Below are 20,457 nucleotides of genomic sequence, written 5' to 3'. Positions count from 1 at the left end.
CTGACAAACAAATATCAATGTTGTCTTCCAAGCAGGCATCATAAACATTGTGATGTTCATCCATCGTCAGTCCCATTTTGTAGGTCATGTCATCCAGATGCAATACTCTAGGCTCCTTTAGAAGTGTCTCTTCTCCCAAATTAGCCAATGCAAATACACCAGAGGAGGACAGAAGAAGTTATGAAGAAGTGGTGAAAGAAATCATGAAAAAATGCATTGACGGTATCGAGTGGGAGATTATGCCTCTTGACTGAATCAGGCAGACGTAGTATACAGTATGCATGTCGTTTACATGTTTTTCCATGTCCTTTCCATGTACAGTAAGTGGAAAAGAGAGGTCCAAAGAGATCGGTACATTGAAGCAAAGTAAGAGACTCAAAGAGATCTCAGCATGACCAGACTGCGTAGCACAGCACCTGCTCAACCTGCCAGAGAGTGTGTTGAGACCACTTATTAGTTAACTTCTGGCTTATGGAGGACAATAAGGAATAGTAAGTGAATAAAGATGAAACATGTATATACTGCTTTGTAACTTTGTAACGAGTCAATAAAGAGAAGAACATAGGATTAAATAACTTTTTTAATTAAAAATCAGAATTATTATGGGACAGATTATACAAATATAGAAAAATAGATTTAAAAATAAAGTTTTATAATAAAAATGATTCATACATTTTAAACCTTTTGTCACAATATCCATACAGAGTTATGAAAGATATACAAAATAACAACAAACAACAAGAGAGTGATATTCACAGAGGGGTTACTTCAATGTGCCTGATTAAGACTGAAATTCAGATTAATTTCAAACCCCTATAAATTTATTTTCTCAATATAATATTCTGAATCAAGACTGGTTAGTCAAGACTAACCTGAAAACCCTTTCAGATCAAAACAGATGCAGACTTAGCTCCTTTACATTTTTGAAGACCCCTTAAAGCCCTTCCCCAAACAGCAGTGACATGATTTTGATAGTGTCATGGAAATATAACTATCAAGGAAGCCACAAGAGAGAGTTCTCACCTGAGTAAGGTCTTTATTTCAATATTGCAATATTGGGAGCCCTGCTGCCACTTCGCAAAGTGCAACCAGAGACTCAATTTGTTACAAGCAGTACAGGGTTTTTATAAGACGTTGTGCTGTAAAAAAGCTCAGCGCTTTGTCCCTTCTAAAACTTCCCCTTTCCCTAAGACAAAACAGATTACATCATAGAGCGAGAGAAGAAGCACTAGATTTGTTATTCAAAGCTAATCAGTTACTTTCGGCTAATTCTAACGACCCAGACAGCATATATTGTTTTGGTACATTGTCTTCTAAAGTAACCTAAACAGTGTACTTTGTTGACGCACTGTTTTCTAAAATTCTGCACGTACTGTAGCACAGCAATTACATCCTTGAAATATATTATCTAAAAGCACCAATATATTTTTTGCAAAGCTCTCTACATTTTAAGAATCAATTTACTTATTAGATTTCCACTTCAATTCCCTCCTTTTTATTCTTGAAAATGATCCAATACTTGGAGTAGCCCGGCCTTATGGATTCCCTCATTAGGTAAAACAATCACAACATCACATAACTCTGTTGAGTTAGTTTACATAAATGCTATTTCATGCAGTAATTCCTTATAACATGCTGCATTCTGGGCCTAAATTAGGTCTGGGGTGTCCCCCACCCACATCAGTAGTTGAAACTGTACATCTTTTCCCAAGCAGACTGTGACAGCTTATATTTGCTTTAAACACAACCCTTGCACCCCTTCTCCTGTAGCCTCCTGTTACCCGTTAGAAAACGTTATATCACATCTTTATGCTGTTTTAGTCTAAAAACAGGACAGCTGTGCTCCTGTGTCCCCCAGTTACTGCACACTGTAAGATTATTTCACTTTTATTTAAATCCTGAGATAAATTTAGGAAGGCTACAGAGGGGTTTACTAGATTAAAACTGTTCACACACGGCTCTCGTTTCAGCTTCTGACATGTTCTTTAATTGTGAAATCAAGCCTCTTTCTTACAATTTCTCCAAAAAACACCTTTTTTTTAGTAACTGCACACCAGCTTATTAGTACTTTTGTCTTTGGGGTTTTATATCTCGGTATAACATTAAAGTCGCACAATAATTTCGACAAACTGGCGGCTCCCTTTTCTCCTCCTTGGGAGTCTTTTTACCTCCCATTTGCAGCTCTCGCACTTCTGCATGCATGCTTCGCGAGTTATTAAATCAAATCTGTCTCCGCTGTCCGTAATATCAGGAAAGCATAGTTGTACATTCTTGGCAACATCAGGTTTTAACACACTCAAGTAAATTTGTTTTATTACTGTGGAAGTATCTTCATTCACTTCCTTTTCATCGGCCAACCCCGAGTATACTATCCATAAAGCTATAAACCTTTCTGTAAAATCTGAAACATCCTCACTTCCTTCTGCTGACATGCTGTTACTTTTCTCTAATCAGTTTTCGGTGGGTAATGCTCTTTCAAAAATCTCCACACTAATTCCCACCCTTCTCCCAGATTCTCTCTTAAGGCGTTCTATTTCTTCTTTTGCTGTTTCTTTTTCTGCATATATAACTTCGTTTCGTTCAGCCATTGCTTTTAGCTTTTCCATCAGAGATTTTTGCGTCTCATCTATGATATTCTGTTGAATTCTCAAATATTCCTCTAACTATTGTTTATTTTTATCCAAATGTTCATACACTTTTCTACATTCCTGTTCAGCCTAAATTCCGTCTGACAGTCAATATTTCTTTTAAGTTTCACTTTGGATTAATCAAACTTTTTTTTCTTCACACCAAACCATTTTCACGTCTCCCACGCGCCCCGCGGAATCCCCCAGTCGAGACAAACTGACGAACTATCACAATTCGGGAACACGGACCAGGTTCCAAATCCTGGCTTTAAACACACAGTTGAATCGAGTTACCACCCTCGGCTCTTCTGCGAGTACAGTTCTAGTTACTACCTTCAGCCGTACTGCAGTCGTGTACCAGGATGCAACACCTGGATTTTTTCGCACGGGCAGGGCAAGAGACGCTATTCCTTCAGCAATCCCTCTTTTTCTACCCCACCTTCACAAAACAGGCATCTAAAAACACATACACCATTAACTCATTTTTCTGTTGTACTCGCTTCAGCTTCAGGAAAACCCTGAACCCACCACAGCAACATGGAGAGGACAAGAGACTTTTTAGAAAAGAGGAGTCCTTACCTCTTTTTAGAAGCGGCCGCCTAACTTTTCCTCTCCATGTCCGTGTGGTTTAATTTAGATAGATACTTCTTCATCATTTGGGTCACGTATCCGCCAATCTGCCTCCTCCTTTTTAGAGGACGTTGTAGACCTTTAGGAACAATATGATCTAGCAACAAGGTTATGTCACTGTAATTAGGCTTAAGACAATCAAGAACAAGGCTTGCCTTTCTTCTAAATTCTTTACGGTCATCAGGCAATTTAGGAAAAGACTTAACTAATGCAAATTATTCACTAGGAGACCAATGTCAATGTACATATGCTGGAGTTCCTTCTGGACCTGGAAAAGTGCACATTGGCATTTCACGAACAAGTGAAAAGGCTTTGGCTCCGGACCGCTTTCTAATTTCGGTGGAGACTTTTCCTTTTTAGAAGGCATGGCCATGACTTTAGCTGCAGCTTGCTGTTCTTTAGTTTCAAGACTAGTCTTTTTTTAAGCTTCCCATTATTTCTGTGATTCCTCTTTCCATTACATAAGTTTTCCAATTCACTTTCTTTCCTTTCTTCTCCTTCTCTTCTAAGTTTCCCCTTCTTCAGGAAACTTCTTTTTCCTAATTCAACTTTCCTCTGTTCATTCTGATTCACTTACAAAGATCCTTCATAGTTATGGGCCCCTAATTATCATATATAAATTATGTGCAAGTTCCCTTACACCTATTACCCTAGCTTTACAGTTCATGAACATAAAACATTTTTTTTACTCTAACCCAGGCTATAATTGTTTCTCTGAATTTGTCATACATGTACTTTTGCTGGACTGCTCGGTCCCATTTTCGTCTTTGAATTTTAATTTCCCATTTTTACCGATCGGTGCCTTACTTAGAACCTTATCACATTAACTACTCCGCAGAGCAAAAACCACACGTCTGTGTTAAGATAAGTTCTTTATATGAGTCCCAGACTCATCAAACCCGCGTGAGAACACCCCTGTGGCTCGCTTCTCAAACTATTAATTTTTAAGGATCACTTACTGACGTCAGACAGCTGTCAATTCTCCAGACGCGTCTCTGGAAGGATAAACAATTTATCCTCCGAGGTTCGTCCAATTTTGCTAAAATTGTCCGGGTCCGGATGAAGTTTCAGCAGCCGTTCGCGTTCAGGTTTGTGATCCCGGACGAGCCCCCAAATTGTCATGGAAATATAACTATCAAGGAAGCCACAAGAGAGAGTTCTCACCTGAGTAAGGTCTTTATTTCAATATTGCAATATTGGGAGCCCTGCTGCCACTTCGCAAAGTGCAACCAGAGACTCAATTTGTTACAAGCAGTACAGGGTTTTTATAAGACGTTGCGCTGTAAAAAAGCTCAGCGCTTTGTCCCTTCTAAAACTTCCCCTTTCCCTAAGACAAAACAGATTACATCATAGAGCGAGAGAAGAAGCACTAGATTTGTTATTCAAAGCTAATCAGTTACTTTCGGCTAATTCTAACGACCCAGACAGCATATATTGTTTTGGTACATTGTCTTCTAAAGTAACCTAAACAGTGTACTTTGTTGACGCACTGTTTTCTAAAATTCTGCACGTACTGTAGCACAGCAATTACATCCTTGAAATATATTATCTAAAAGCACCAATATATTTTTTGCAAAACTCTCTACATTTTAAGAATCAATTTACTTATTAGATTTCCACTTCAATAGTAAAATATATCCCAAAACCTTCACAAATACTCCTTTTGGAACATGAGTGTTCTAGTACATCAGTGATCTATACGAAAAACCACCGTGTGGCAGTATGGCAGATCTATATGAAAAAATGCTTCCCTGCCAAATATTGTTAATTAATATATATAGCGACCAGGCTCTTCTCTTTTTCATTTAGTAGACTAGCCATCAATCAATAGGACAGTCAATATGCCAGTCAGGAACCCTCTCCATAGGAATATAGGGGCAGTCCACTCCTTACATCACTTCTTTCATTACTCACAGTGGTGACTACATTACACCATTTGGGGGAGTGTGTGAATCTAATTGGAAATGCTCTCTCTAATGTCCAGGGTGTATGCAATACATTATGTCCAAGTAGTACAGTATGCCAAATATAATGAAAACTGTATGTCTATATAGCCATTACAGGTGATTTGCTGAAGAAACTGCAGCTTGGCTATTTAGCAGTCTTATTGCCTGGAAGTAGAAGCTGTTCCGTAATCTGTTGGACTTTGACCGAATGCTTCGGTACCGTTTAACGGACGGTAGGAGAGAAAACAGTTTTTGACTGAGATGACTGGGGTACTTGAGAATGGACCTGGCCTTCTTGATATCTAGCTGAGTGGATATCCTGGATGTTTGGTAGCTTACAGCTGGAAATGAGCTGCGCTGACTTCACCACCCTCTGCAGTACTTTGCAATCCCGGGCAGAGCAGTTCCCATACCAGGCAGTGATGCAACCAGTCAGGATACTCTCAAAAGTGCACCTGTAGAAGCTGGCCTGGATATGTAATGGCATGCCAAACTTCTTTAGCCTTAGGAGAAAGAATGGGTGCTGCCGTGCTGTTTTGACCACGATGTTGGTGTGGTGAGTCCAGGTTAAGTCCTCCCAGGAACTTAAAACTGCTGACCCTCTCCACTGGAGTCCCATTAATGTAAATAGGTGTGTGATCTCCTCCCTGGAGTTTCCTGTAATCCACAATCATCTACTTAGTCTTACTGATGTTCAGCAAGAGGTTGTTCTCCTGGCACCATGCTGCCAGGGTTTCAACCTCCTCCCTATAAGTAGACTCTTCACCATCTGTGATCAGGCCGATGACTTTTGTATCATCCACAAACTTAATGATGGAGTTTGAGTTATGTCTGGTGGCACAATCATGGGTAAATAAGGAGTAGAGGACATGGCTTAGCACACAGACTTGGGGGGCTCCAGTGTTTAGAGTCAGGGTAGAGGTTATGTTGGTGCCCACCTTCACCACCTGCGGACATTCTGTCAAGAAGTCCAGGATCTAATTACATAGGGAGGTGTTCAGTCCCAGATCCTGGAGCTTGATGACAAGCTTTGAGGGCACTATTAAATGCTGAGCTGTAATCAACAAACAGCATTCTCACATATGTTCCTTTCTTATCCAGGTGTGAGAGGGCAGTATGGATGGCAGTGGCAATAACATCCTCTGTTGACCTGTTCTGGTGATAATGGCAGTGGGTCTAGGGTGTCAGGCAGTGAGGAGGTGATGTGTGCTTTGACCAACTGCTCGAAGCACTTCATGATAACTGATGTGAGTGCAGCTGACTCTGGGTTTCTTAGGGACAGAGACGATGGTGGTTTTCTTAAAGCAGGAAGGAACTATAGACTGAGCTAGAGAAAGATTGAATATGTCTGAGAAGACATCTGCCAGCTGGTCTGCACATGCCTTCAGAACACGGCCAGGGATAGCATCAGGGCCAGGAGCCTTGTGTGGATTGGACTTTTTAAAAGATTTGCTGAAAAAAGGTCAGGGGAGGGCTTTGTAACCATCCCGGAAGGGAATGTAAACAACTAACACAGCACTCGTTTTGACCTCATCACATCATCCATTGCTAAAATTGTACCCTATCCACCTGGATGCTCAGTATCATCCAGTTTGGCCATGCTGCAGTGTCATCTCAAATCATCTTATTTTATAGGAGTTATAGTGATGATGGTTCACAGTTCACCTCATGGCTCCTCACAGTAACATGCTTGCAAAAACAGCTTCTGTTCAATAGGTCAAACCCCTTCAACTACAGGATGACTTCCCAACAAAATACTTCCTGATGCCCAGAATTTATACCAGACTCCAGCTGCACAACTGACTGAGGCGGTCTCTCTGTCTCAAGACAAGGTCGCCTGCCTTGCCCTAAACCTTACCCCAGAGTTTAGACATTGATAAGCACAGAAACTGGACACTTCTGAGAAACATCAGCTTCAGCTATCCATACGTAGACCATAAGCAGGTACTATATTGGACTTAACATCCATTTCTCTGTTTCAACTCTAGGATGTTGGGTCAGACTGTCAGTCTCCTAATGATTAATCAATATGATTTTTATAGTCTATGAACAGGTCAATGCTCCCCACGGCCTATTTCAGGGAACTTCCTGGTTCCTGGTTCCAGAGTAGCTAATTTGGTGGAGGACCCTACACCTGTAAAATGAAGAGACACCTAACTCCTCAGGTTTACTAGAATCCCTGCTACAGGTTTGTCAGAAATGTGAGGAGCAGACTGTCCATATATTATCTCAGGAGGTCATGGAGTGGTGTTACATATCTGACTGGCCTGTTGATGAACTGTAGTACAGCAACATCTACTATATATTTTTGTCAACAGGGGCAACTTCAAGGAAAAGCTGTAAAACCACAGTTGCTTTATTAAAAACTCCTGGAAAAAGCTTGAAGTGTATAAAAGGAATATAGATGAGAATACCAACAATAATGAAAAGGCTGACATACAGGTATTCAATCTGAGGATTGTCAACGATTGGGGCCAAGACCAGAAGGACTGCAGCAATTAACATCACGACTGGAATGATAAATGGGACCTGCAAACAATTAGAAAACACATTAGAGGCAAGTGTTGTATCCTCTCAGTATATCCTTTCAGAGTACTGAGAGACAATTAGACAATTCCGGTATTGTTCAGGGTTCAAAACGTATACTGTTTTGCTTTGTACCTACTTCTTATCTTTGGGGTAATTTTTTCCATAGTCAAGGCATCAGACATCAATACTTACCTACTTTAAATGCACGTCCACGCAAAACCTAATAGGTGTCTATACTGTGCCACTGTTTCAGTAATATTAAGATAGTGATGTAATGTTCTAAAGCTGAATTCCTTCACATAATTACATTCATTATTAATAGATAAAGTCTTATCTATCTAATTAGCTTTCTGCATTTGTGCTCCACTAATTGAATTTATTATAATTACGCAATTGATGTAAATGAGGTTTATTGATAGAAATGGGATTGACCTGGCCGTGACGTGAGGACGTGTGGTGTTATTTCTGATCATAGTTTTCTCTTTTGATGCTCCTGTCATCTCAGTACTGTCTTTTTCATGGCTATACCATTTACTTGTATATGTTCTTGTCTTGCCAGTCTGATGCCAGAAGGAAATGACTTTATCTTTTCTGAATTCAACAACTAAAAAATTTTACTAGTGATAGAATATCACTTTTTTCTATGTCACAGTACAATATGGAACCTTTAATGAATGTGCATTCTGTTGCCGTGAACTAGAACTATGAAATTCTTTTCTAACATACATCTGTGTTAGTTTCACCACAGGCAAGAATTCTGTATTGCTTCTCTGTTGATTTCAGCACTTTACAATAGGAATTTTGCCTTTAAACTAAGAATTTATATTACTACGTGCTTACTTGTTTATTCTTGAATAACAGTGCAGTGGGATGTAAGCCCATCTGGAATCAGTTTTAATTCACTCCAGTAACATAACATCATGATAGAGTAAGAGTGGCCATCCTCTCTTAGGTTCAGATTAGTGTCTTATTCATTGAGCCACTTAACTGAACCTGTGGACTGCACATTATCAGTTAGCTCTCTGTAGGTCATAGTTCTTTTAAAGGATGAGTCCTGTTCATTTTTGGGAACTCATTTTAGAGGTAAACTTTAAACAATGTACCTTGTAATAAAAAGTACAAAAACCTGGAAAGTTCAAAAGTACACAAAAGATACTATTACCATGTTAATTGAATGTTATGGTAATCAAATAAACACTGGATATGTGTGAAAATATTGTATTGTAATAGTACTCCTGGAAAATAAAGAAATAAAGGCTTTTGAGGCATCAAAACAGATATGTCCCTTAGGTACAATTCATAAATATGTATAAAATGCCACATTTACAATTAAATTATAATAGGAATGAATAACCTACTTTCTCTACTAAATTACAAGTGATCTCAGAGCGATGACGCTATTCCCTCAAGCAAAAACTGTTAATGACATTTTCCACAGTTGTGGTTCAAGAGGGGAACTGAGTCAGTATCAGAGCCGCAGGGGAACAAGCAGGGCTTGCCTCCATGTGTTAGAGAGCAGTAATAAGTGGCAAATGGATAGTGGGCGAAAGAAAGGGAATGTGAGAATTCTGCACTTCCACTGGAATTTGCCTCGGAGATTTACATTCTTTTTAGACTCTCTGTTCACATTTCCCCTTCCCTTTCTCACACTGCCTTTTTATCTCTTTACCCTTTTGCCTTATTTTTCTGCTCTCTTTTCCATTCTCCTACACACCTGTTTTTTCTTTTCTTTTTACTTTTCTGCCTGGATTTATTTTCTACTCGCTCCTTTACAACAAATAATATGCAAGAGATACTGTATTTCAAATGCAATATTTTATGATTATTATGCAGTTAAGAAAAAATGATAGGAACTTTCCTCTGTTATCTCACCTTGTAAGTACTGTGGATGTTCTGTTTTTTAATCTTTAAATACAGAAGTCCGGCCAGTGTTGTCCCATTAAAGATCCAGCCCATGAAGCTGTAATTACAGCGGTGAAAAATTAGCTGTAATTTACAGATTTATTTTTAACCATTTATATGCATGCGTGTCTGCCGCTTTTATCCAAATCAATTCACATTTTGTATCTCTTTATTCAGTTGTGTATTTTAAGGATACAATCTGAGTAAAGCACGTTGCTCAAGTTTCCAACAACAGGGCCCAGGATTTAAAATAACAACCTTACAGTAAATCCAAAGCCCTAATCCCAGCTCCACACTCCTTTCAGATACAACACCAAATTCACGCAAAGTTAATGTCAATAGAATACAATCAAGTGGCTAATCAGAACCAAAAAGAAAATCTTCAAAATAACATCTGAAAGTAAAATAATTACTTTCCTTTTAAGGTACCAGTTAAAATCTATATACAGAAAGAACTGCCTTGTTTCCTTGTCATTCACAAAATAATTGGGTTGAATAGATGTTGTTTATTAAACCACACTTATCACAAATATGTTTTCAAATATTGTGAATGCCATGAAATTTGTACAATTCAAATAGACTCTTGGGGTGGCCTAGTGGCGCAGTGGTCAACATTACTGCCTTGTACAGATGGAGCCCTGAGTTCAATCCCAGACCAGGGGTAAATTCTGCATGGAGTTTGTTCTCCCTGTTTTTGCTGGGTGCTCCAGTTTCCTCCCACAATTCCAAAGACATACAGTACATGTAGGTAGATCAGCTTCTAGGAAGACTGGTGCTGGTGTGAGTGTGTTTGTGTCTATCTGCCCTACGATGGACTTGCGTTCTGTCCGGGGTGTATCCTACCCTGTGCCCTTTGAAAATTGATGGATGGATGGAAGTAAAATCTTTACTCTCGCTGGAATAAATTCAATAATGTTCAGTATAAATTTAAGAAAAGATCCGATAATTAACAATCGGTAGGTCACCTTTTCAGGCCATAAAGGCCCATGGGGAATGGGGTGCAAGGGCCACCATTTTTGGCCATCCAACACTGGAGGTGGAGGTGATGTGGGCATTACACTCCAGCCAGCCTATTAGCCCTGGAGGGATTAACCCCTGCTACTCATTTGGAAAGCAGGCTTGGTGGACCTGGGAGCCATCTGGAAGAAATTAGAGCAAGCTACATTGCTTGCCCCTACCTGGGATTGAACCCAGTACTTTCCAGTCAGGAGCTAGCCTCTCTTGTCGTCTGAGCTACCGTGGCTCCGCTAATTAACACTAGTTTAACTAAAAGTGTATATTAAATTATATGTATTTGGTAAACGTCTTCCTAAATGAAGAGTCCCACTATGTTTGCCTGTTATTACATTTTACTAGTTGTTGGCTTTTTCCATCACTCTGTTGTCTCCTACTTCCAGTCCAGTCACTCCTTATTTTCCATCATGTACTATATTTTCTATATTCTCTCTGTCTTACCAGCTATCCTGTGATACTAGCCACTACTCTTTATCTCAGAACACATTTTAGTGTCTTCAGAGGCCTAATCTTTTTAAATTGCATATGTGTTTCCAGTGTTCCAATGCCTGTTCTTTGATCCTAACAATTTATCTCCTGTGCCTGACATCTGCTAAAGAAGCATCTTCTTGTAGTTTTATGTTTACTGTAACCTTTGAATGTATGATTCTGAACAATTTTCTTTTTAAATTTGTACCTTGTATTACACTGCATTATGTTTGGCACGTTGACAACCTTTTTTGTACCTCTTCATATTTACACTTAGTTACAATTACCTGTAAAACTGTGCAAATAAATATATCAGCAACAAAAACTTTTGTGATGATTCAAAAGATAATGCAGGAAAATCATGAAGCGCAAAGAGTAAAATTGAGCAAAAAAAACATAAGAAAACGTTTTATAAACAAAATGCCTCGAGAGTATACAACACTCAATGTTGGTGTGATCTCATATCTGTTGGGATGAGGTCGAGGGCACCCCAGGAGAACTGTGTTTGTACCTGGTATAGTTAACGATGCTCTGAAAATCTCCAGGTATCAGCACCACTAATGCTATCACCGTGTTAAAAATGATAGCAGGGGAAGGAGTCAGGCGTCGGGCGTGAGCCATCGCCAGGATGTCCGGCTGAGCAAAAGCAAAACAGAGCAGCTGAGTTACCATGGAGGAACAGCAAGCTCGTACAGATCATACAGGTAGTTGACAGAAAAAACCTGGGTAAATGAGTGACAACAAGTATGTTGAAATCAAGCGCTGTCACACAAGTAGATGCGTTAATTAAGCAAATGACGTACTAACATGCTTAGGATTGTGTAGAAAAGCACTGGAGAGGTCCAGTTACCTATAATTATAGGAGTACCCAAGACTTGCTGATATTTCACAAGCAGCGGTGTCTAAGGAGATGTCCAACTCCAAGAGAAAGAGATCATCAGAAAAGGGTAACAGTGGGTGGAAGTCCACACTCCAAGGCCATGATGTTCATGAACAAGGCAATACAGGTGTTCAAATACAGATAAATGGGCTGCAAATGTCAATCTGGGGTGCCAATTTAATCAGAAACTCCAAGAACTCCACAGGGTGAGTGGGATATCATAGTAAGGCTGCAGGGAATAAACCTCACATATCACCTGGCATGATTGCGAATCCAGTGGCGCTGAGAGCAAAGGCAATTGACTACTGAGCAGTAGAGAAATGGGGTAGGGTCAGATCAGTCTTCCTTCACCATATTCTCAACAAACGCATGAGTGCACAACACCCCGAGTGTTAGGTTCCAACAGTAAAGGGTTCTGGTAGTTCCATAATGTTGTTGGGCATATTTATCTGGCATGGTATGTGTTCCCTCTTTCCCTTATAAGGAAAAGTCAGTGCAAATCACTACTTAATGTTACTGAGTGGTACATCTCCCATGTTGCAGCATTTCTTTCCTAAAGATGGACAATGCCCCCATCCACAGAGCATGTGTAGTCACCCTGTGGTTTGAAAAGCATGACACTGATGTTATCCATACAGTATGACATGGCTTTCTCAGTTACCAGGTCTGTCACGCCCGACATTCCTCCCCTAGAGGGCACTCCACTACTCCTGTTATTAGTCCCATGATTGTTGCCATATTCCACAGGTGTACCCTGTTTTGTGTACTGCTATTAAAGTCTAGTTCCTCCAGTCCTCGGGGCTCAACTTTAGGGTAAGGATGTCGCGAGGCCCGCCTAGCACCAGGAAACCCTATGTCCGTCTCCTGAGGGCAAAGGCCTCATCCCCGACACCTCCCGCTTCCTGAGCCCGGGGTCTGGAGGATCCTGCCCTGTCACCCTAGGACCTGCCTGAGGACCTGTTTGAATTTGGATGCCATTCTTTGTCTCCCCCGTTCACTGTCTCACGAACTGTCACTATTATTTTGTGCACTTTTAAACCCCTGTGTGTTTTCCTATATACCATGCCTCCTGTTTTCTCCAGCTCTTACCTCATCACATAGGGTCCACTACAAGATCCGACACCCAGTTGAGTATTAATGGGATATTCTGGAACAACACCTGAGTTTTTAACCTGCATCAACCAAGTGTGAGTGGATTGACTTCATTGAGGAAGACTGGTGCTGCATCTCTCATGAAGAATTCCAGACACTGGTTGACTTTATACCACAGCACATACAGGCTGTACTGGCCAACTTGGGGTGGCTCAATACCCTATGAAGTGACTTTACATTAGTGTTTCCATTTTGTTGTCCTCTATCTGTTAATACATATTGCTTTATCCTAAGGCAAGTGTTCACTAAACTATTCTTATCTTACAGGAAAAAAAAAACTCTACTGACAGTTTTAACAAATAATACATTATGACAACCTTAAAATGCAACAATTTGATGCTGGTTCATATACTCATTTGCTATGTTTTTGATACCTCTCAGTATATATTAATATTATGGAAAGATTTTCGTATGTAAATTTGATATAATACCCATTGCATTTTCTGAGCTTTTTGTACAAGCAAGAAAGTGTTTTATATTTGAAAAAAAAAACGAATCAATACCAATTTGTGGCAATTTGTAAATGAATGGATCTGGTAATGGCCAGAGGGGTGGTGTACAGTATGCGCACCTGTTCCGGACGATGACTGTGGACAGTTAAGGGAGCTGTGGACAACTGTGGATTACAAGGCTGTGTGATTAGATGTTCGACGGTATGATTGTGCTGTCTGGTAGATGCTTGATGGATCTGGAAAAAAGGCTCCAGTTGAGGGGTCATCCTGTATGTGTTTCGTGGCTGTATGTTGGGTTTTGAAGGTGCAGAAGCTCTTGATTTGACAATTTCCTTACCATATGTCCTTCTCTTGCTGTCACAAAGCACACTCGGCCTCCACTGAAGAGACTCCCGTTGAGACATCCAAAAGCAGACAGCGCAGCAGCCACTGACATCAGCCAAGCCCAGCTGCCGAGCACTTTGGTCCTGTTAATGAACACATAGTTACTTCTGTCCTCATTATTAAATTAATCAAACACTCAGTGACATTCATACAATGGCAGTTCTCTCATACATGTAAACATGCTGGTGCTTTAATTGTGTCCCATGCAGACATCTGTCTTGATCGTTTTTATTTTTAAGGCATAAGTCTTGCTATGCTTCTCTTAAAGCAGAGTTGAGAGGTATTATATAAATATTAAACATGCATTACATACAGTAAGCAGGAAATTAAAAGGATTCACAGAACATTCAGTTTTCCCAAGCTAACAAAGTTTTATTACAGCAATACAGTCGTAACATACACTAATAGAGATGTGAAAGCAACAAGAAAACATTGAGAAGCTGATGTAACCTCATCAGCTTGCGAAAGCAAAGCTACCACTAGATGTCGCCTGAGAGGCAGCCTCAAAGACTCATTCTACTCTGTTCAAGTATATGTGTAAATAGGGAATTATGTAAAGAGGAATGTCACAAAGAACTAAGGGAAAGACTTGGAAAAATTTCTTTGGGCAAAAAGGTGAATAAAGATGTAATAATTGTATGTTTTTTGTCTTGTTACTTTAGTCAAACAGGACAGCCCAAAGCAGACGTTTACTGATGGCTTTATACCTCTATTTTTTTAGGGTACAAAAGTACGGGACATAAAATGATAAAAGAAAATGGTACAGTCTGTTTGGATTTCTAATGTATGATTGAATGTAAGAAAATAAATATTTTGAATTACTTGGGTTAAAATAAAAATTGGTCTATGACTTGAAGTCAGATGTCTCTGCAAAACCCTTGCTATTCGAGTGAGCACATTGGTCTGATCACCGACAGGTTTCTAAGTCCCTTCATTTCATCTCACCCCCATGTGACAGCCACAGCGTTGGAAGACATGAGTTCTCTGGGAGTCATGGCAGCCAGGTAGCTGACATTTACCAGCAGGTAGAGCACTGTTACCATGGGGACGGCTAATATCATAGCTCGTGGCAGATTCACCTGGAAGGAGATCAAAAGAGGAATGGTTAGTGCAGGTCACCACACTGAATCCAATTTCCTGTCCACTCATTACTTACAAATTACTTAGGGACTTGATGATGGCTTTTGTTCACCAGAGGAGTCTTTCATCTATCCAATGTGATTATCTTTAATGAAGCACTATGCCAATTAGCAAGTGGGTTGAGGTTTTCATTTAAATAAGACCTTATGCTAATTAATGGCAATGCTAATTTTGTCATAGATTGTGATGTGATGGGCTGTAAACCAGTAATGGATATTTCTGGTTTCTTTCTTCGTTTAAAAAATATTAAAATATGAATTGTTTTTGGCTGGGTCTTTTTAGTACAATTGTTTACAAAGCAGAAAAGGAAAACAATTGACAGGGGAAATTACACATCTACACTTTTTATAAAAAGGTGAACATTTGATTGTTTTCCATGAGTGTTGGTAAATGTCTATAATTTATGTGTGTTTAGAGTTTAGATCTTTTACATAATCTCTATCTCTGTAAAGCTGGGAATGATTATACAAAAGTATACGTTTTTAAATGTTTATTAAACTGCTGTATACATATAAGGATAACTTCATATTAAGTTGCAATTTAATTTTGATTTTGAGTAAACATTTATCCCATCCCTTTGATTACTTAACTTTAACCTCAATAATTGTCTTCATCCACATCTCTCTACTAAGCACAGAAATACTTATAAAAGTTGACATCATGTTCAGAACACTAAACCTTACAGATGTCATTCTCAGAAATTCATGACTTTACGGATAAATTGAATAGTCTGATGGTTATACAGTACACTTTTGTAAAAGTTTGTGAAATCCAGGAATTCTCTGTCTACATTCTAAAGCTTCATAAGTACTTAACAATACAGTAAGTATAATAAACATGTGATAAGTTGTACGGTACGTTGTTAGGCGTAGTAAGTTGTTGCTAAAGTATCTTTTTGAGGAATGCATGAGTTCAAGTAATAGCTACTCATTGGATTTTGAATTAATAGTGATAGCCTACAGTGGGTGTTATTATTTGGGGTTCCAGGGTTATTGGCAGTTTTAATACAAATGCAAGTTCAAATGTTGTTTAAGCTGGTTGCCATGGAAAGGAGTTTGTGAATAAAGGAGTCCCTATAAAGTGCTTGAAGTGACACAGCATTCTGTCATTTAATAAATGGTTAATTTTTAGACATTTGCATCTTTTTCTGTAAATAAAAGTTAGCAATATAGAAGCACAGCTCTGAGAAGACGCAGATTTACCCTATGCAGGAATGCATTTAAATTATATGACTGCATCTGTGTATTAGTAAAATATTGTGGTAAGTTTGTCCTCATATTCTCAAAAAGTAGAATATTATACAATTCTATTCATATCCTATTACTATCTAGGACATATTCTCAAAAAGTGCATTTTGAAAAGAGTGATATAAATGAATTTTATTTTGAAAAGTCTTACTGTATGTAAGGGAAGCCCCGTAAGTACTGTATCCATTAGTTTGGTGAAACGTATACAGTCCCTTAGGGTACCGTATAACCAGAAATTACAGTGAAACTGGAACTGCAACGACAGCTCCTGAAAAAGGATTTCTCATACTGTATATTGGCTGTACACGTTTTGACAGTGAAAAACACAACCATTGCTTTAAATAGAATATTTCAAAATTTCGGTTGTCTCAGGAATGACCAGGACTGTCAAAGATGGAGGTGTTCCTAACTGCTTTCAAATACAAGCAGTGTGAAATTTAAAAAGAAAATATTCTGGTGTTTTGTAGTGTATTTCACTAGTTCCGCTGTTGTCTGTCATGTTTACAGCTGAACGTGGAAAAATATATTTTGACCAGAAGAATTTTGGGACCACAGTTTTCCAAGTTGATTGCCTGACCCATTCCCGTGTAGCAGACTAAAAGATAGTCTTACTTTATCGGCACATATTTATTTTGAATTGAATGGTACTAGCACCTCACATATCCTCTGATTTACTGAATTTTTGATTAATTTAACTGACCATAATTGAAATGATTTAGTGTTAAAATTAAGTGGACAATAAAATAGTTTTAGTGATTTAATTGAGTCAAGAGGGTGTGGCCAAGAGCACTTTAACATTCAGGTTAAAATAAAAAGACAAAATCAACATCAGCTTCTACGAAAATAAGATATTTAAACATACTACATGATCATACAGTATGATCAACCCATGTTTTATAATAATAATAATTGCTTACACTTATATAATTGCTTACACTTATATAGCACTTTTCTGGACACTCCACTCAAAGCACTTTACAGGTAATGGGGACTCCCCTCCACCACCACCAATGAGCAGCATCCACCTGGATGATGCGACGGCAGCCATAGTGCGCCAGAACGCTCACCACACATCAGCTATCAGTGGGGAGGAGAGCAGAGTAATGAAAGCAATTCATCGATGGGGATTATTAGGAGGCCATGATTAGTAACGGCTAATGGGAAATTTGGCCAGGACGGCGGGGTTACACCCCTACTCTTTTCTAGAAGTGCTCTGGGATTTTTAATGACCACAGAGAGTCAGGACCTCGGTTTTACGTCTCATCCGAAGGACGGCACCTGTTTACAGTATAGTGTCCCTGTCACTATACTGGGACATTAGGACCCACATGGACCACAGGGTGAGCGCCCCCTGCTGGCCCCACTAACACCTCCTCCAGCAGCAACCTTAGTTTTTCCCAGGAGGTCTCCCATCCAGGTACTGACCAGGCTCACACCTGCTTAGCTTCAGTGGGCTGCCAGTTGTGAGTTGCAGGGTGATATGGCTGATGGCAATTGTTTTGGTACAATTCATTCTTTGTGTGTAGGCAGCAGTGGGTTAAAGTAAATAATCCACTTTCTTCTGAGGTAATAGCTAACTCTGGAGCGTCCCAGAAATATGAGAGTTCACCTCTGCTCTTCATTCTCTAGGCCATACAAATGATTGCGTTGCCACTGGTCCAGACCTATTCCTAATAGAATTTTCTGATGATTCAACCTCATCTTTTCCTTATGAATAATAAAGATGACCCCAGTCTGTATCAAAACAGTGTAGATAGTTTGGTTGGATGGTGCGGCCAGAATGCCTTGAAATATTTTAAATCCTAGAAAAATGGAAGAGTCTTGAGGATGTGTTCTAAGATATTAGCACAGCCAGTTGAGCAGGGCTTTCAAACTGCTTACATTAAGAGTATGTTGAGACTAACTTTTACCATCTCTTCTCATCTCTCACATGTTCCGCATGAAGAATAGCAACTGATGCCTTCAAACACACAATTTTGAGACCTCCAATACATACATAAAATAAAATGCAGAATTCCTTTATCCTACATTTGATTTGATTCCTAAAGTTTTAAAGAGTTCAACAGTACCACTAAATAATCAGGCACTATCCTAACAGTTTCTTTCGGTTGCTAGCAATTGTTTCTAACTTCACACTGCTGAATTAAGTGACAATAAATTATGGCGCAGATTTGCAACCTTAGTCCATGACGGCCAAAGCCAGCAGGTATAATTCAATTAGCAACTTATAAAAATCACTTATTGTGCAAATACTTAATTTACTTAGGTAACAAAGGGTCAGTGATGGAATTAAAATATGGAGGACAATCTGACCTTTCAGGACTGGAGTTGCTCGTACCTGTCATAGATTACATTTTCATGAATACATGCATTCTGACACAAAAGGGCAAATGCACACATCTCAGTAGTTATATTCACATTTCTTTGCACAGATTTCAGATGGATAATGCTTTCTTTTGCTAACATAAAGCATAAATGTGCTCACCTCAGGGCGTTTCAGCTCCTCGATTACATAATTCAGATTGTTCCACCCATCATAGGACCACAGACCTTGATAAAAAGCCTTTCCTATGGGGTTCATGCCAACTATTGTGCCTTCAAATGCCTTGTGGAAGCTGTCTGTGTGTCCTCTAAAGAGCAGCAGCACTCCTCCGATCACGATCACCAACAGGGCCAGCACCTTGGCCACTGTAAAGATGACTTGGACGGACATTGAGAACCGAACATTGAGGCAGTTCACAATTGCTAGTGTCAGTATACAGGCAGCAGCCACACTCTTGACCACCAGCTGAGGTGGGTAGCAGCCCTGATAAAAGGGGGCCACAGCATACTCTGCAAAGCTCAGGGATATTCCTGTAATGCTGGCTGGCCTCAATGCAAACGTGGCGATGAAGGCGAGAAGGAAGGCTGGCAGAGGCCCTGACGTCCGGAGAATATAGATGTACTCCCCTCCTGATTCCCGAATGACAGTCCCCAGCTCTGCATAGCAGAGAGACCCCAGCATAGCCAGGACACCACACGCTGCCCAGATCACCAAGCTTCCTCCTGGACTTCCGATATTGTACAGCACCCACTGGGGGGACATGAAAATTCCGGATCCGATCATCGTGCCCGCTATCAGGGACACGGCACTGACCAAACCCACCTCCCGTTTCAGGCTGAACGTCTGCACCTTGTCATTGATCCCTGAAGATGTGTAGGTTGATGTAGAACCTTCCATATCTTGCTTATTTCTGTTGGTATCCATATCTTTGTTTAATCTTCACAATTTAAAGGAATAGGAATCTTGTTTGCAAAGTAAACTAATGTAACACCAATGTATATGAGGTCTGGAGTGACACACTTATAACAATTGGATCAGTTAATGATTACATTTGACTTGTTCACTGCATTTCACAAGAAGCTTGCTGTTAAGTTATTATTACCATTAACTATTCTTGTTTTCTCAGGGAATCATGCAGAACAGTGTTTTCATTATTTATTCTGGAGACTAGAGAGTGTTTCATAGTTAACTAATGACTAAGAATAAGGCTACATTAAATAGTTGGTGGTTAGAACTATTTGTTCTACATCTAGTTGTTGTGATGTTTGTTACATTTTAAAAGCAGAATAGTAAGCTGGAAGTTAACAGGACTAATGTATGACTAAGATTAATGCAGTTACTGGAGTAGTTTACAAAATAAACCAGATAAGATTTTGCTGTGTCCACATCTCCAGCCTCTTGTCTGCCTACACCTCCTCCCTCAACTCCCCCCCCCCATCTCTCTATACTGTCTAGCTGGTGATAGTAATTATTGTTAAAATATATATATATATTTTAAGTGATAACTGGACCTGACTTTCATGCACACACCCTGCCTCCCTCTGTACAACAGATGAAAACTGTAGTACGAAAGCTAGCATTTTATGAAGCAGTGATCAAGAATATTCAAAAGTTTATGCCAAATCAAGGTGACCCAGAAAAACAACAGTTACATTTGGTTTATGCATTGGTTTTGTGTAAACACTACAGTCAGGATTTGAACCGGCAACCTTCTAGCCACAGAGCCACCGCTCCGCCCCCAATATGGCTGTTGGCCAAAATAT

At 39.6% G+C, this 20,457-nt stretch overlaps 1 protein-coding gene across 1 annotated transcript; it reads right to left on the bottom strand.

Annotated features, from left to right (window-relative positions):
- Window positions 1-567: 567 nt before the first annotated feature.
- LOC148675110 (b(0,+)-type amino acid transporter 1-like) lies at window positions 568-19,708 on the bottom strand. Its single transcript, XM_088626134.1, has 6 exons — window positions 18,857-19,708; window positions 14,930-15,063; window positions 13,938-14,067; window positions 11,628-11,752; window positions 9,605-9,692; window positions 568-7,732 (listed from the first exon to the last, which is right to left on the bottom strand). The coding sequence occupies exons 1-6, from the start codon at window positions 19,616-19,618 to the stop codon at window positions 7,502-7,504; spliced, it is 1,470 nt and encodes a 489-aa protein (XP_088482260.1). The 5' UTR covers window positions 19,619-19,708; the 3' UTR covers window positions 568-7,501.
- Window positions 19,709-20,457: the final 749 nt, after the last annotated feature.

Source organism: Lepisosteus platostomus, chromosome 3 (assembly GCF_059453375.1).
Source record: "Lepisosteus platostomus isolate fLepPlt1 chromosome 3, fLepPlt1.hap1, whole genome shotgun sequence".
NCBI classification, from domain to species: domain Eukaryota; kingdom Metazoa; phylum Chordata; class Actinopteri; order Semionotiformes; family Lepisosteidae; genus Lepisosteus; species Lepisosteus platostomus.
The sequence above is the reverse complement of the archived record's forward strand: the minus strand, read 5'-3'. Positions and strand labels throughout refer to the sequence as shown.